This window comes from Doryrhamphus excisus, chromosome 10 (assembly GCF_030265055.1).
Source record: "Doryrhamphus excisus isolate RoL2022-K1 chromosome 10, RoL_Dexc_1.0, whole genome shotgun sequence".
NCBI classification, from domain to species: domain Eukaryota; kingdom Metazoa; phylum Chordata; class Actinopteri; order Syngnathiformes; family Syngnathidae; genus Doryrhamphus; species Doryrhamphus excisus.
The window spans coordinates 20,533,109-20,549,516 of record NC_080475.1 but is presented as its reverse complement, the minus strand read 5'-3'; the positions used below and the strand labels follow the sequence as shown (position 1 = coordinate 20,549,516).

The following is a 16,408-nucleotide window of genomic DNA, read 5'->3' as shown; positions in this document are numbered from 1 at the left end:
ATCCCTTTGCCCGTCTTAATGGTCCCTGCGGCTGGAAATTTACTAGTGACCTTTGCATTACATTTACAGCATAACAGGCTTTTTGCTTGGGAAATTCCATCACTTTAGACGACTCTTTGTATATGTGTGCGTGTGTGAGACAATGATAAAGACTCACTATAAAAGGCTGCAAGACAGAGAGGAAAAAAAGGTGTTAAGAGAGGGAAAAGGATTAGGTTGAACCTCCATTGCTGTTTATTTTAGTGTACCCCCAAAGTAGAAACACTAATCTTAATAGACATTTATATGACAAGTGACTTACATGGGGCTGTTCCTCTGCCGGATAATGAAATGTAGCTTTGTGAGGGGGGGGGGGATGCCTGACATCATTCATCACATTGTATTGTTTATCATTTCCGCTGTTCCGATTAAGTACTGATGACGAATTAAAATCTAAAAGGCTGCCATCACATGCTTTTTAAGAGCTCCAGAAGCGCATTGGTTGGCGCATTTGACATTGGGAGCTGACTAAGTGGAGACCGCCATGCAGAAAATTATAATTTGAATTATTTTGTGCCACACTGACACCTGCTGGACATGGGTGGTACACATGCTTAATGTTCATTCATTCACTTTCTACCGCTTATTCTCGCGAGGGTTGGGGTATGCTGGAGCCTATCCCAGCTGTCTTCGGGCTTTCGGCGGGGTTCACCCTGGACTGGTGGCCAGCCAATCCCAGGGCACATATAGACAAACAACCATTCACACTCACATTCATACCTATGGACAATTTGGAGTCGCTAATTAACCTAGCATGTTTTTGGAATGTGGGAGGAAACCGGAGTACATGCAAACTCCTCACAGATATGCAGAAGGTGGAATCGAACTCGTGTCTCCTAGCTGTGTGGCCTGCGCGATCACCACTCGGTCCGTGCTAAATGTTTATTTTTTTTTTTTTAATTTTTATTATAATTGTAAAATAAAGTCCCAACAGCAGTTTGAACATCCAGGCAATTTAATAATGTATTTTGCTGTAACATCATGAAAGAAAAGTTCACTTTAAAATTCACTGTCAAATGGAAAGCTATAGTAGCTTCAATGATAATACAAAAATGATTAGGAAAAAAAAAAAAACATTAAAAAACTATCACCGTCTAGAATATACATTTTAATTGCTCAAGACAAAAACAGGACAAACTAAAGACTGCCGGTGAATCTCTACAATAAGCCAGAGCGAGCCTGATAGTGAAGTGATAACTCAATGCTTATTCTAATACCCAAACAACTTTAAATAAGTATTAAGAATGACTGCAAGGCGATCAGACTGAGTCGTTATATATTTTTGGCCACAAGGTGGCAGAACTCCACCACTGCACCGGTGATGCTTCTTGTTTGGTTCTGTTTAATCGGGTGGAGGGAAAAAGCAAATCCGAGCAAAAAGTCCATTTATTGTAATTGTCATATTATGTAATAGCATCGAGAAATTAAAAAAAAACACTACAAAGTGTCTGACATGTAAAAAAATGACAGCTTTAAAAACAGACAGGGAAAATTGTCACTACCTTAAAAGACATAATTGGCCCGAGACCTATGACCGCTTGAGTGTATTTTGTTTCTATCGATGGTATGCTATTAAACACAGAGGAACTAAAACGCAAACACTGCTTCTGAAGCAGTCGAATGGTGCGTGTTCAGAGTGGGTACGCACACCCACCTTGGAACAAGCTTGCTGTTAAATATATTCCCCACAGAAGATTGCAGCTGACGTCGATGTGCTTGAGGATGCAAAATACCAAAAGTGGTATGATGACTTCAAACATTTTTAAAAAATGGGTGAAGAATACAAAGACAAAACAGTAGAAACACTCCCAGAGGACATCATCGCCCGTATCTGCCAAAGCCTCTCTCCTGCGTGATGGATCCTCCTCAGCAGTGCGGCCCTTGAGCACCGGTGGGTCGTGGCTGAGGATCTGTGTCCACTGTATTAGTGTCTTTGCTGGACAATGTACAGAGGAGGGGATGGGTTAGGGAGGGGGGGAAAAAAAATGTCTGACTCAAGGATGTCCCTGTCGCCGGGAAGTTGCTCCTTCCTTTTGGAGGTGAGCAACTCACGCGCTGACAGCGTCCTTCTCCTTCTTGTCGCTGTCTTCGTGCCAGGTGAGGCGTTCTTCGTAGAAGGCTATGACGATCTGCGGGCACTTGTGATTGGCGTCCTTGGCAAGCACAAGGTCGGCCTCGTCAGAGTCTTTCCTGTGGGAGAGAGAAACAGTCCGGCGTTACGATTTAATTGACAATCCACATAATTTATTTTTCCTTTAAACAAAACCGAAGTTAACCTAACAGGTTTGGATGCCAAACTGCTGATGTTGAGAGGTATTGTTTGTTAGCATACAATATTACACTCTGCTAATCTGTGGTGTGTTTGCAGGAACTCCACAGTCTTTGGACCAACTCAGTAGTTAATTAAGACAATCCTTCACGATGCATTTTGAAATCCTGTTTGTGCTCCTGCGATGGACTATTAATATTCTCACATTCCAAAAACAATGCATGTGAGATTTTCTATTACAGCTTTTGTCTCATGTGACAAAAGTTACTGAGTTCGGCATCAAATTTCAAAAGGTCTTTTATCTGATTAAAAGGCATGCAATTACATATCTCGAAATTTTGGAACATAGGTTTACATTATCGACACTCTTGCACAAAGTCAGCTGGGATAGGCTCCAGCATACACGCAACCCTAGTGAGAATAAGTGGCATAGAAATTGGATGCAGGTATACATAAAAGGATGGATGGATGGATAGATAAACATCATTACAGGATTAGGTTAACATTTGTTGCCATATAGCACCTCATTTAAAGTATGCTAATATGCAAAATTAATATGATGGAGGACTGAATGTGTGCAGTGCCAGTGAATTGATAATAGCAGTTCATAAAAGAAAAAAGTAGCGAAAGTGAGAACGTGGAAAAGACGGTCACGTGTATTGAAATCGTGAAAAGGTAAAAATAACACTGATTTACTAAAGTGATACATCTCATCTCAAGGCTCACTGAGCTATCATTAGTATATTTTTGTGGAAAAATAACCCTTACCACTTCATTAGGAACATCAAATCACCGCACGAGTCAGTTGCACCAATGATTTTCTCTGGTTCGAGGCCTTTCTCGAAGCCACGGGCCACTAGAATTTCCTCCTGAAAGACAAAGCAAACATAAACCCTAAAATTAACACGGTGCAGGTAAATATTCAATATTCAAATATCCTCACGTTCCCAGTATGCAAACTGAACTATTGTTAAATGTTCCACTTTGCATCCCTACCTCCTTTTTCTTTTTAGGTTTGCTTCCACCCTCCTCGTCGTCCTCGTCATCAGAGCCCCTCTTCTTCGAGCCAGTGGAGTCTTTCGCACGTCCTGGGGGAGCCGTGTTTGACTTGCTGCCTCCGCTACTTGAAGTAGCGCTCCCACTTTTCTTGTAGGTCTTCATAAACTCAGAAATGAGCTCCGGGCAGTCCAGGTTCTTCTCTGGTTCCCATGTGTTGTGTTTGCTGAGGGTAAATCACAATAGAGTGGGTCAGGGGAAGAACAGTCATGTTGTTTTACATATGGCTTCCTTAAATGGATGGTCTTATACATAATCCTATCATTAATATATACATGATGCATGTGAGCAATAGTGGCTTTCTGTATTTCCACATGAGCTAGTGCTAATGCGTCAAGGCTAACAATGACGGCATTACAAACAAAGATCTGTGCATCATACGTTGCACTTTCATCACGTCCCGTGTTCGTGTGTGTGTAAATGCTGTTAAATGCAAAGAAAACTTACTCTGAATATCCCTTCCACTTGAGAAAAAACTCGACCCTGCCTTTCACCACCCTCCTATCCAGCACCTTCTCCACAACATACTCTTCTTCATCCGATGATGAGGAGTCCTCTTCGCGAGACTTTTTGCCCATTGCAGAGTTGGTTGGCAAAAGGTTACAAGACACTATTGTTTACTTGATGTTCTTCCTGCAGATGAAAATTCAATGGTGAAATAAGGTGTACAAACAAGCAGGCTAAAGACCTTAGGTTATCATGGACACCACAAAATAAGCTAACTCCAAGCTAGCACTTGCGATAACAAGACTTAAGTGTATGTTCCCCGGGCGACATAACAAACCGAGCATTTGCTAAGGTGAATATATCCACGCGTAGCCGTGGACAAAATGAGAAAAGCACAGATACACTAACGCAAAGTGTTTGCTATTCCTAGCTAGCTAATCAATGGTCACCGAAGAGATGCTTGCTAGTTAGCACTCCGTTTGGACTCGCCAGCTAACACACTGCTAATGCATAAAAATATCGCTACTTGCATTCGCACACATCGCCGCGACGCTTACTCGGTTGCTTACCTTACTGACGCGAAAAACACCAGATTCGATCGACCGCCTGCACAGGGAATTCTCGTTTTTGTGGCCCTGCTGCTAAGTTAGCATGTAGCATAGACCACATAAAGGTAGTGCGCTTGCTTATGCGTGAAAAGCGCGCGTTAAAGGCTCACAATAAACGTATACGCCCCTCAGTCAGCTGGTGACCTATTTACTCAGTCAGGGCCATTCCCTGCAACATATTTAACATTTTTTTGGCAGCGGTCAAATGTTGTGGTGGTTATAGTGCAGCATATGGCAGAAAATCAATATTAGATTTTAGCATTTGTATGATTGCACTGATTAGACAAATACATGGAGGAGACCCCCCCTCCACACACAGCTACGTTCCAGGATCAATGCCTTCCAATGCACACTAATTTACGCAGTTTAATCGGTTCAAATATATACACATATACATCAATTTAACGTGTGATTAAAATATTCTGTAAACACTATTATGAATGTACCAGAGAATATGCATATTTCGGTCGTCACCGCACAAAGCATACGCCTACCTAATTGGGATTGGAGGTTACCACTGATTGACAGAGCACTGCCCAATCGACACTCACTTCTTCGGTGACGCATGACCGCAGCGGGAAGCAGTGGCCAATAGCTGAGTCAATAAGGTAGCTCTGCTTCTATTTATTGTACTGTTGAGGGGCAGCCTGTGCTCTCTTGACGCAGTTTGCCTTCCACACGCAAATTTTAAATTTGTCGTCAAAAATAAATTCTGCAAGATGTCGAAAGATGTAAGTACTCAGTTGTTAATGCATGCGGAACTATAATAGAGCTGTCGACAGTGTGCGTTTTATTGTACGTTTACTATCGCTTTCCGTGACCGACGAGATCTGCAAGCCGCCATTTTGTATCCCAATCCTCGTGGTCTTTTGTTCTTAAGGTGTCCGTGTTAGTGGGAATTTAGCGCTGTGTGAATTGTTTCACGCAGTTTTTAACGAATTCAAACAATGTGGATTGCGTCGTGTACATTTAGGGCTTTATTTTTAGCCGTACGTGTTAGCCAATTGCTATCACACGGAAGCGTAATGGCGGAAGCGTCTCAACCCAGTACAATTGGGAACACCGAGCCGAGGTTGCAATGTACGCCTCGAGTCTGAGTTGCATTCACGTTAAATGCAAAATCGGAAAGGGAAAATGCATGTCATTTTAAACCAAATAATATGACGCGGATAGGTTTTTAATTATTTTTTGTATGTGTGTAGATTCCCCGTGAGCCAGAGCAGCTCCGCAAGCTGTTCATCGGCGGCTTGAGCTTCGAGACCACAGACGAGAGTTTGCGGGACCATTTCCAAAACTGGGGGAGTCTTACAGATTGTGTGGTAAGTCATTAAATTCTAACAATTTACCACACGAAGAGGAGATTGTATTCAATGGATGATGTTTGCTTTAGGTGATGAGAGACCCCGGCAGCAAGAGGTCCAGGGGTTTTGGCTTTGTCACCTACTCATCTGTCCAGGAGGTTGATGCTGCCATGGGTGCCCGACCCCACAAGGTTGACGGAAGAGTGGTTGAACCCAAGCGGGCAGTTTCCAGAGAGGTATATCATCCATATTAATGGACGCTACCAAACTATTTGTTAGTGATGGTATAAGAAAGAAATTGTTTGACTGAGGTGTCTATTTCCAGGATTCCAATCGACCGGGTGCTCATGTAACCGTGAAGAAAATATTTGTTGGAGGAATTAAAGAGGACACAGAGGAATCGCACCTGCGTGATTACTTCCAGGAGTTTGGAAAAATTGAGGTTATTGAAATAATGAATGATCGCAACACTGGCAAGAAGAGGGGGTTTGCTTTTGTGACCTTTGATGACCACGACTCAGTCGACAGGATTGTCAGTAAGTGTTTTCTACATTAGTTTATAGTAAAAAAAAAATATATTTTTTATTAAAACGTTTTATTTTTCTTCCCATGCAGTCCAGAAATATCACACAATTAACTCACACAACTGTGAAGTAAGGAAGGCTCTTCCAAGGCAGGATATGCAGTCAGGAATGGGAATGAGAGGAGGTGCTGTGTCTTCATTACGCATCATTTTTAATGTAAACATGACGCGGTTATGTAATGTTTGGCTTTATTTTTTCAGGATTTTCAGGTGGTCGGAGCGGTGGCGGAAGGCCCTATGACTATGACAGAGGTTTCAACCAGGGTAAGCGCCGTCGGCGACTTTGTAACATGCTTTTTCTGATAGATTCCGACTTGATGTACAGTCAACCTCGGATATATCGGAAATTCGCTCACAACGGACAGATAAAAAAGAACCATTTTTTCTCCAGAAAAAATATAGGAGAGGGAAATTTAATGGAAATGCATTGGAATGGGACTGGAGATTTTGTCCGAAATAGGCAAAATCCATTATAAAAAATGTATGCAATGAATTTTTATTGCAAATGCATTACAATGCATTTGCAATAAAAATTCATTGCATATATTGGATTATAAAAAATGTATGCAATGAATTTTTATTGCAAATGCATTACAATGCATTTGCAATAAAAATTCATTGCATATATTGGATTTTTTATAATGAATTTTGCCTATTTCGGACAAAATCTCCAGTCCCGTTCCAATGCATTTCCATTAAATTTCCCTCTCATATATCGGATGGCCGCATCGTGGCGCTCCGATTCGCTGAATCGTGACAGGCCGCTATACGACGTCATTTGCAGCGTTGCCTGCGCGTCCAGGTACATTGGAAACATAGTCAAGGAAGTGCCTTTTTATAACGGATAAAATCCGATTCACGCATATACCGGATATAAATCCGATATATGCGTAAAACGGACATTTTCCGGTATACGCATATAACGGATTTCGCTTATATCGGACAAAACCAGTGGGAACAATTGAATCCGATATATCCGAGGTTTACTGTATATATTGTATACTTCCAGGTGGCAGGGGCAGATACGGAGACAGCCATTACAACTGCAATGGAGGCGATGGTGGTAAGCGCGTTTCTTTTGACTGATGCTCAGTCGCTGTATAGCTTTTTGAGGGTTATACTAATATATACATATATATATGTTTATGCAGGTTATGGAGGCGGTATTGGCGGATATAACAATGGAGGCAGCCGTGGCTATAACCAGGGCTACAGCCAGGGTGGGGGCGGAGGTGGCGGCTATGGTGGAAATGGCTACGACAGCAACGGTTATGGTGAATATCTTCTCATTACTCATCCCGAATATATTATTTTATATCAAAAGTTTATTATGAGAATGTAATATTGCAGGCAACTGCGGCGGAGGTGGCGGCGGCGGCGGAAACTACAACAACATGGGCCACTACGACTCCCAGTCCTCTAACTTCGGCCCAATGAAGAACAACTTTGGTGGTGGTGGCGGCGGCGGTGGCGGCAGGAGCTATGGTAGGACTCATTAGTTAATTAAAATATTATTGTATACCAACTAAGATTGCATGTTTATTTAAATATCAGGCGGCTACGGAGGAAGCTCAAACAGCGGATATGGACGTCAAGGGCGGTTTTGAAGCGACAAGGTGAGCGTATTACACCACAGCGACCGACTTTGTCAGCATTACCACAGTCTTTTGTAGTAGCAGGGATTCGTTGTGCAGTTCATACCAGTATTTTGGAAAAAAAAAATCACTCTGGATCTCAGGTCGTATCAAGTCAGTGCACAGTTAACAATGTTGTTCCGTATTGTTCAACAGGACTGAGTACTTAGGAGAGGAAATGACAGCAAGAGGAGAGCAAGGAGAGAGGAAGTGACAGGGCAGCTGCAGGTTTACCTCCTAAATCTGCTCAGCCAAAAAAAAATGCTTGTGGCAGATTACTGCTGCTGCAAGAGATGTTGTACAATAGCTAAATTGTGGAGGGTTTTTTTTTTCATTTAAGCGTTGTTTTTTTTCTTCTCCCATCTGTTTCTGGAAAGCAAGCATTCCAATGAGGGTTTTATGTAGATGTTTTGTCCAAAAATTGGTTTTATTTGTAATTGCACCCAAGTCAAGCTGAAATAAACAAATTTTCAGTTTTTTTAAAACAAACTTTTAGCTTCCTTTTAGTGGTTTTGGGGGAGGGGTGGTGTAAAAATTGATGCACATGCGCCTTCTACTGGTTGAGGGACATGAGAGACGGTACAGACTCGACCCTGAGCTCAGCACAGAACATCTGGACGATGCTAGCTTACATGCGAAGTCTTGTGAGGCTAGCCATGGAAGCCAGCTGAGGGAGAGAAGTAGCAGTCATCGCCAGGATCATTGAAGCAGGGGGGAGAGTGAGAACAAAAGCCTGAGGCTAGCAAGCAGCAGCTACCAAAGGCTTAAATGATGCCTGTAGGTAAGACCAGACTTCTCAACTACTGCCAGTACACCTTGCTTTGTCATGTAGCCGCTAGTAAGATGTGTAGCACGTTAATGATATTTGTGAAAACTATCTTAATGAGTTGGTCAATGCCATTAATTGTCAATATATTTGCATGCCGTGAGTGAATGAAAATGCATGTTGCGTATTTCCTGTCATTGACTCTGTTTCTGCTTCTAGGAAGTGCAGTGAAGTGTACTCTCAGTGGGGGGGACCAACTTCTTCTGACAACAAATAATCAGGTATAACCTGTCTTTTTCCACTAAATTGTGCATATTTGTCATGAAGATAAGTGCGTTTTGAGAAATTCCCGCATTTGCATTTAACACACACAAATCTAGACCAGTGATTTTCAACCTTTTTTTTTTTTTAGCAACGGCACGTTTTTTTTTACATTGTAAAAATCTTGTGGCACACCACTAACTTAAAAATGTTCCAAAATGTCCCCACGCCCTCACACGTGCATCAATAAGTCTATCGTGGGAACAAGCTAGGTGTTGCCACACGGACCAATATACACCACAGACACTCCACAGTAGCCACGTTTTTACATCCCCACTTTTTCTCTTTCCCAATCACCTTTCAGGAAAAACAATGGTATCCATAGAAAGGAATATTCCAATCTCTTGTCTACATGCGCCGTGAAAATCAACCAGAATAGTCAATAGGGCATGCCCAGTAAAACGTAAACATCAACATCACGTGATATTGACTTTCCCGAGTTATTCCTTCACTTGTTGGAATAACTCCGTATTGCCAGTTTTTCGTCTGTCCGGTCTAGAAATTTATGAAAGAACGTACCCAGGATAAATTTAAACAGGAAAAGATCAAATTCAATCTTGCTAATATTTTATAATTAAACCCGGGACATGTTTTATATAGATATATATTTAGTATAGAAGGGTTTAGATTCCGTTCCACAGATGGCGCTAATGCATACGAAAGCTGCTTGCCAACCGCCAATAAACAGAAGAAGAAGGCACCCTGATAAATTTCCGTTTGGTACAAGATACCTCAATCGGATTGGTTAAAGGAATATTCCATCCCTGTTCAATATTGACATAATATTTGCAAATGATTATTAATAAATGGTACACTAGTGTGCCGTGGCACAGTGGTTGAAAATCGCTGATCTAAACAAGAAATGAAGTGTCGGTACTATTATGATGACACAAATACTTTTTTTTTTTTTTTTGTAGAATCCTCAGAAGGATGAATTGGTGCTGAAGATATTCATCCAGGTCAGACGAGAGCTGTCCTATCTCGTCAAAATTATACGCTCATGACGTTTGTTTTTTGTGTGAACTTTTTAATAAAATTTTATTTTTTTAATGAAACTTGCAATGTTGTTTTTGTATAAAAAATACAATACAAAATCTCCAGATTTAGGACTTAAGGACTTTGGTCTATTTCAAAGGTCGGCACAAAAAAAATAAAAAAAAAAGGTCGGCACAAAAAAAATCCAAAACTAAAAGTCGGCACAAAAAAAAAATCAAAAAATAAAAAAAAGTCGGCACAAAAAAAAATAAAAAAATAAAAAAAGTCGGCACAAAAAAAATCAAAAAAATAAAAAAAAGTCGGCACAAAAAAAATCAAAAAAATAAAAAAAAGTCGGCACAAAAAAATAAAAAAAAGTCGGCACAAAAAATAAAAAAATAAAAAAAAGTCGGCACAAAAAAATAAAAAAATAAAAAAAAGTCGGCACAAATCAAAAAAAGTCGGCACAAAAAAAATCAAAAAATAAAAGTCGGCACAAAAAAATCAAAAAATAAAAAAAAGTCGGCACAAAAAAAATCAAAAAAATAAAAAAAAGTCGGCACAATATTTTCACATATCTAATGTACATATTTCAGCATTGTTCTCTCTTCTGCACTTTTTGCGGCACCAAATATATTTTACCGTCCTGCGTCTGCTGTAAGTAGTACTCATCTACTGAATACGGTTGTCCAGTCTCATCCCTCAGGTGAGCGAACACTTGGGCGTACAGGTCTGTCAGGTGGTGCTTAATGTAAGCCAAGCTGTGCTGGAACTCCAACCTCTCCTGGACCAGACTCTCCCTCTGGACCTGCAGCTGACCCAGCTCTCGTTCCAGGTGATTTATACTGTCCAGTTTCCGCTTTCTGCAGTTTTGCGCTGCCACTTTATTCTTGCCCCGTCGCCTGATGTCCTTAATGAGTACGAGTTGGGCGTCGGTCAGGGTGCACTGCGTGACTAATTCGTTGAAGTCGTCAACTGGCAGATTGATGATCTTATCTACGGGGAAGGGGATCTTCAACGCCATGGCTCGCCGCTCGTCTCTGCTTGCTGGTGGCGGTTGTAGACTCCCAGGAGGTTTTGCATGCACCGTGTGTTCCCAGCCGCCACTAGTGGGCGGTGCAGAGCTGTAAAAGTCAACTAAAGACTGAGGTTTCACCGTCTGAGAATGGATAGAACTTGAATTGGTGAAATAAGACGACTGTTCTCCCGTGTGTAAATAAGAGTCGGGTTGATTCTGGTACTCTGTCGGGTAGTTATGTGATCTTTCCGAGATTTCTTGATCTGAACATGAAATGGACATATAACTCGGTGCCACAGCGGTAGGATTTTCAGGCGAGGCTAAAGGCGGACTGGAGCCTAGAGACAAACCGGAGTCTGATTCCATATCATCAACTGAATAAGCATTGGAACTTTTTTTGGTCCACATCATGCGGCGCCCCCCCGGAGCTTGATTATGACTACCATTGGGCCTTTTGTCCGCTTGACTTATACAAGACAAACTCATACGTTCTGCGAGTAAGTGATGAGGTTGAGACGACACGGGCGACAAGTTCTGGTTGAGCTGAGGTCCAGGTTGGGCGTACAGATCCTGTGTGCGGTGGCAGGCCTCCTCGGTGTAACCTCCGTCGTACGTATGCACCGTGCTCTCGTATCCGGAAGGAACGAGCTCGGAGTGGAGTGTCCCGTATACCGCTAACGGAACCATCGGCTCCGTGCTCGGGTATTGTGTTGCTTCATATGAGCTCTCACCAGGAGATGTCTCCAACCCCTGCAACAACAAGGCATTCCGATTAATGACTCGTCTTAATCAATGAACATAATTAGTCATATACTGTACATTGAATGTTTGTTTACATAAATACATACTCTTAAAAGTAATTCTGACACTTGATTTAATGCATGAATGCAATGTAAAAAAATGTAATTAATTGATTTAACTTTTTTTTTTAAGTTATGTTCAAATAATATTGGTTATTACATGAGCTTAATTTAGCATATTTAAATAAACTCAAATTTTATTGTTAGTAACATAATTTTTCTTAAAATTAACCTTTCTATTTTAAGTTCCATCTCCTACAAGACGGCGCAAAAGACTGAAGCAACATTTCATGGTGAGTAAAAATATATTTCTAATTTTTCTACTCAAGTGATGGATTTAATTTAGTCACAGTAGACTTTCATTGAGATAAGTCAAATTGAACTTGTTTAACCATGTGACTGCCAGCTTCTATAGCACTGTTACCACATGTATGTTGTATTCTTCCCCTGAGATAGTTTAGCCGTCTAAAAAAATAAATATTTTGTTCATTCACATATGTAACTGTGCTTGTTTTTAACCCTTAGATGCACGAGTGACCGGACCCTACACTCTTCCATAAGTGGCTCAAAAATCACCCATACTAGAATCAATGCCTTTTTATGACAATTTTGACATTTTTTGTTAGGAATAATCACTTGTATGATATTTAGTATTATATTTAGGAGTTGATAAGAATAAAAGGTTCCTATTGGATTCCATAGAAAATGCATGCAGGTCATTTTTGACCCACTTATGGAAGGTTGGGGTAGTAACATAAAAACTAAAATTTCTTAAAATTTATAAAAGCTAAGTTAAAAATGTGAATGGTATGATAGCAAAAACATGTTTTTGAGGAATACCTGGAATATGAAATGATAAAAAATTTTAATTACAAAGATATTTCAAGAAAACAACCTGACCGGGTCATTTTTGACCCACTTATGGAAGGTTGGGGTAGTAACACAAAAACAAAAAAATCTTAAAATGTACAAAAGGTAAGTTAAAAATGTGAATGGTATGATAGCAAAAACATGTTTTTTGAGGAATACCTGGAATATGAAATGATAAAAAATTTAATTACAAAGATATTTCAAGAAAACAACCTGACCGGGTCATTTTTGACCCACTTATGGAAGGTTGGGGTAGTAACACAAAAACAAAAAAATCTTAAAATGTACAAAAGGTAAGTTAAAAATGTGAATGGTATGATAGCAAAAACATGTTTTTTGAGGAATACCTGGAATATGAAATGATGAAAAATTTCATTACAAAGATATTTCAAGAAAACAACCTGACCGGGTCATTTTTGACCCACTTATGGAAGGTTGGGGTAGTAACACAACAACAAAAATTTCTTAAAATGTATAAAAGGTAAGTTAAAAATGTGATATGATAGCAAAAACATTTAATTTTTTTAGGAATACCTGGAATATGAAATGATAAAAAATTTCATTACGAAGATATTTCAAGAAAACAACCTGACCGGGTCATTTTTGACCCACTTATGGAAGGTTGGGGTAGTAACACAAAAACAAAAAAATCTTAAAATGTACAAAAGGTAAGTTAAAAATTTGATATGATAGCAAAAACGTGTTTTTTGAGGAATACCTGGAATATGAAATGATAAAAAAATTTCATTCCAAAGATATTTCAAGAAAACAACGTGACCGGGTCATTTTTGACCCACTTATGGAAGGTTGGGGTAGTAACACAAAAACTAAAAATTCTTAAAATGTATAAAAGGTAAGTTAACAATTTGATATGATAGCAAAAACATTTTATTTTTTTAGGAATACCTGGAATATGAAATGATAAAAAATTTAATTACGAAGATATTTCAAGAAAACAACCTGACCGGGTCATTTTTGACCCACTTATGGAAGGTTGGGGTAGTAACACAACAACAAAAATTTCTTAAAATGTATAAAAGTTAAAAATGTGAATGGCATGATATCAAAAACATGTTTTTTGAGGAATACCTGGAATATGAAATGATAAAAAAATTTTCATTATGAAGATATTTCAAGAAAACAACCTGACCGGGTCATTTTTGACCCACTTATGCTAACTACGTAAGTTACAGCACTGTTACCTGAGTACCACATTAAAAAAAAAATATTTAAACATAATATATGTATATTTTGTTCATTCACATGTGCAGCTGGACCCCCCCCCCCCCCCAAATGGTGTTCTGATGCTCAGAGAGGAATCAAGGTAAGTAATTTCTTTATTTATCATCATGTAAATGCAATGAGATGCAATCAGATTTACATTTATTAAGTGTCATTGTTTTGAAATATTGGTTGTGAGTGGAATCTTTGTAGAAAGCTGTGTGCATTGTTATTATAATTAAGTAGACAAGTAGACATTTTTTTTGAGTTACGAACTTAAAAACAATTATTCAGTAAGCGTTAATTAAAATAAGCTTTGAGTGAAGAGGAAAAGCTAATTTGTACAATGCAATATTGTTTGTTGGTTCAAAGCAATTACAAATGAAGTTGTCATAACTAAGAAAAACTAATGGTTGAATTTTTTTTGTTCAGGCTAAACATTTATTTTTTGAGTGTACAATGGTTTAAAAAGGTTTTTGTCCCCATCCTGACTTCTTTTTTTTTTTTTGGTATTTTTGTCCAACTCCAATGTTGTTGTCAGATCATGAAAACACATTCAAAAATTAATCAATGACAACACAAGTGAACACAATTACCCGCCCCCACAAATTAAAACATAACATAAGATTAATTTAGCTCTATCGGTGTTTATGACTCCACCGTAAGAACTAAGATACTCGGCAAAAACGAATTCCGGGATGAAAACCACTGCTGAACTGAGGATTAGCGGCATAGAAAATAGATCCTATGTTCCAAATTAACACTTGGATTTTAAAAGAGGATTTTAAAAGAGTGCATAATAGGATCATGGAAATGAATGAAATGATAATGATTGATAAAAAATGGTACCTGCAGCTCAGATATGGCCATTAGTTCCTGCCAGGCCATGTCCATGTCTGGGTCCTGTATGCCATGAGGTCTGTTGCCGTGGAAATGAGATGATAATCTACCGGACACCTTAAAACAGAAGAAAATAATTCATCACTCAGTAAAACATGTTATGTTTAAAAAAAAAAAAAAAAAAAATTTAAATCCAGATCCTTACTTGGTTACTTGTCCTTGCTTGGAGAACGTAGTTGGCTGTGGAACACATTTAGGACGGGCTCTTGCTGCACTTGTGCAACCTTGTTAAGCAAAATTATTATGAAATATTTCATAATAACACTCTCTTTCCACAGTTTTACTGAAGTCAAAATGTTTTTTTTAGATCATATTAAGAGTCCGACTACAGTTGACTCCGCCCATGAGCCCTGCTATGCCAAGCGGTGATAAGACAATCTGCAGGGAAACAGCACATTCTGCAAGTCTAATGGAGGCCTGATGGATGATACTTTGCAGTTCGTTGTAACACCCGTGTCCTATTTATGTACGTTATTAGTAATTATTTGGACAAAAATTGACAAAAAAATGTACTACATGAAGACAAAATTGCATAATAAGTTCATGTTTTGATGTGTAAAAATTTTTCTTTTATTGATGAATTTGTAATTCAACAAAAATAGTTGGCTAGTGTTTTCTGTTACATTACATATTTCATTTTTTAATATATTGTTGAATAGTTTAACATAAATTACAGTAAGTAATGCATAGCACTTTATGGGTTATTGACTCCTTTATGATTTCTTTCAACACTAAATGCTAGTTTAATTGTTTGCATGACCATTTAAATTAATTACAATAATTTAATTCATACAAAAAATTGACATAAGTGAGAAAAAAAATCAATTGCAAAACATTTTCATAAATAAATCTAACATGCATTTTTTTTACAACGAAGATTTAATACCTAAATATGTGATTTTAGACGCTAATAAAAAAAGTACGAATCAACATACCTGAGAAACATCCTCCGTGTCTTCAACAAGTGGAGCTGGTGTGGTTTTTTCACACAAACACAAAGCGCGTGCGGACCCCTCGAGGCGCTATTTCCTACGCAACTGTCTGTCTCTCTCTGTGCTACGCATCCAACCGCCGACCGGCGTGAATGGGATGTCTCTGAGCGCTCGACGGCAACCTTCCTGTAAACCAGTTCTTCCCATCCTTAATAGCACACTTGCGCCCCAACCTCCAAATTTCCCTTTTGCCCGCAAAACAACCACAAACCACCGGTCTGGCACGCAACAGATGCCAATGATGCAACCGCTCTGCACTCAAGATAGCTTTACAAATCCCCCTGACAAAAAATAAAAAAAACAACAAACATCTACTAATATGATGACAAAAGAAGTCTAGCTTTTGTCCTTGTCTGGGACAAACCATACAAGAGTGGAAGGTTTTTTGTTATGTGGAGCACCTGGAGTCACAAGTGGCATGACAGCAGGGGTGGGTGGGTGGGTGGATGGGTGGGTGATTGGGACTTGAGAACAAATGGAATGTACACCCTGCTACAGGTAAGAAAGAGCACATTGTTCTTCTACCTGGCAGAGAAAGCACCAAGAGAGAGAGAGAGAGAGAGAGAGAGAGAGAGAGAGAGAGGAGTGAATGGAGGAGAGCAAGTCTT

At 39.4% G+C, this 16,408-nt stretch overlaps 3 protein-coding genes across 4 annotated transcripts; 1 reads left to right on the top strand and 2 right to left on the bottom strand.

Annotated features, from left to right (window-relative positions):
• Nucleotides 1–1,407: 1,407 nt before the first annotated feature.
• Nucleotides 1,408–4,548, bottom strand: LOC131137636 (chromobox protein homolog 5-like). The gene is made up of 5 exons (XM_058085817.1): nucleotides 4,381–4,548; nucleotides 3,812–3,997; nucleotides 3,305–3,530; nucleotides 3,077–3,177; nucleotides 1,408–2,229 (listed from the first exon to the last, which is right to left on the bottom strand). Exons 2-5 carry the CDS (start codon nucleotides 3,940–3,942, stop codon nucleotides 2,088–2,090), a joined length of 600 nt encoding a protein of 199 aa, XP_057941800.1. The 5' UTR covers nucleotides 3,943–3,997; nucleotides 4,381–4,548; the 3' UTR covers nucleotides 1,408–2,087.
• Nucleotides 4,549–4,989: 441 nt separating this feature from the next.
• On the top strand, nucleotides 4,990–10,239 carry LOC131137632 (heterogeneous nuclear ribonucleoprotein A1-like). 2 transcript variants are annotated; one of them, XR_009131950.1, is made up of 12 exons: nucleotides 4,990–5,150; nucleotides 5,622–5,738; nucleotides 5,810–5,956; nucleotides 6,046–6,256; nucleotides 6,336–6,428; nucleotides 6,505–6,567; nucleotides 7,313–7,366; nucleotides 7,455–7,577; nucleotides 7,654–7,788; nucleotides 7,858–7,919; nucleotides 8,923–8,984; nucleotides 9,942–10,239. XR_009131950.1 is itself a non-coding variant. In XM_058085804.1 (11 exons), the coding sequence occupies exons 1-10, from the start codon at nucleotides 5,139–5,141 to the stop codon at nucleotides 7,908–7,910; spliced, it is 1,008 nt and encodes a 335-aa protein (XP_057941787.1). In that variant the 5' UTR covers nucleotides 4,990–5,138; the 3' UTR covers nucleotides 7,911–7,919; nucleotides 8,094–8,426. The 2 variants fall into 2 exon arrangements, 1 of the variants encoding a protein (XP_057941787.1); XM_058085804.1 differs by lacking the exons at nucleotides 8,923–8,984; nucleotides 9,942–10,239 and adding an exon at nucleotides 8,094–8,426.
• LOC131137631 (transcription factor NF-E2 45 kDa subunit-like) lies at nucleotides 9,963–15,921 on the bottom strand. Its single transcript, XM_058085803.1, has 4 exons — nucleotides 15,744–15,921; nucleotides 14,954–15,032; nucleotides 14,758–14,865; nucleotides 9,963–11,767 (listed from the first exon to the last, which is right to left on the bottom strand). Exons 2-4 carry the CDS (start codon nucleotides 14,999–15,001, stop codon nucleotides 10,592–10,594), a joined length of 1,332 nt encoding a protein of 443 aa, XP_057941786.1. The 5' UTR covers nucleotides 15,002–15,032; nucleotides 15,744–15,921; the 3' UTR covers nucleotides 9,963–10,591.
• Nucleotides 15,922–16,408: the final 487 nt, after the last annotated feature.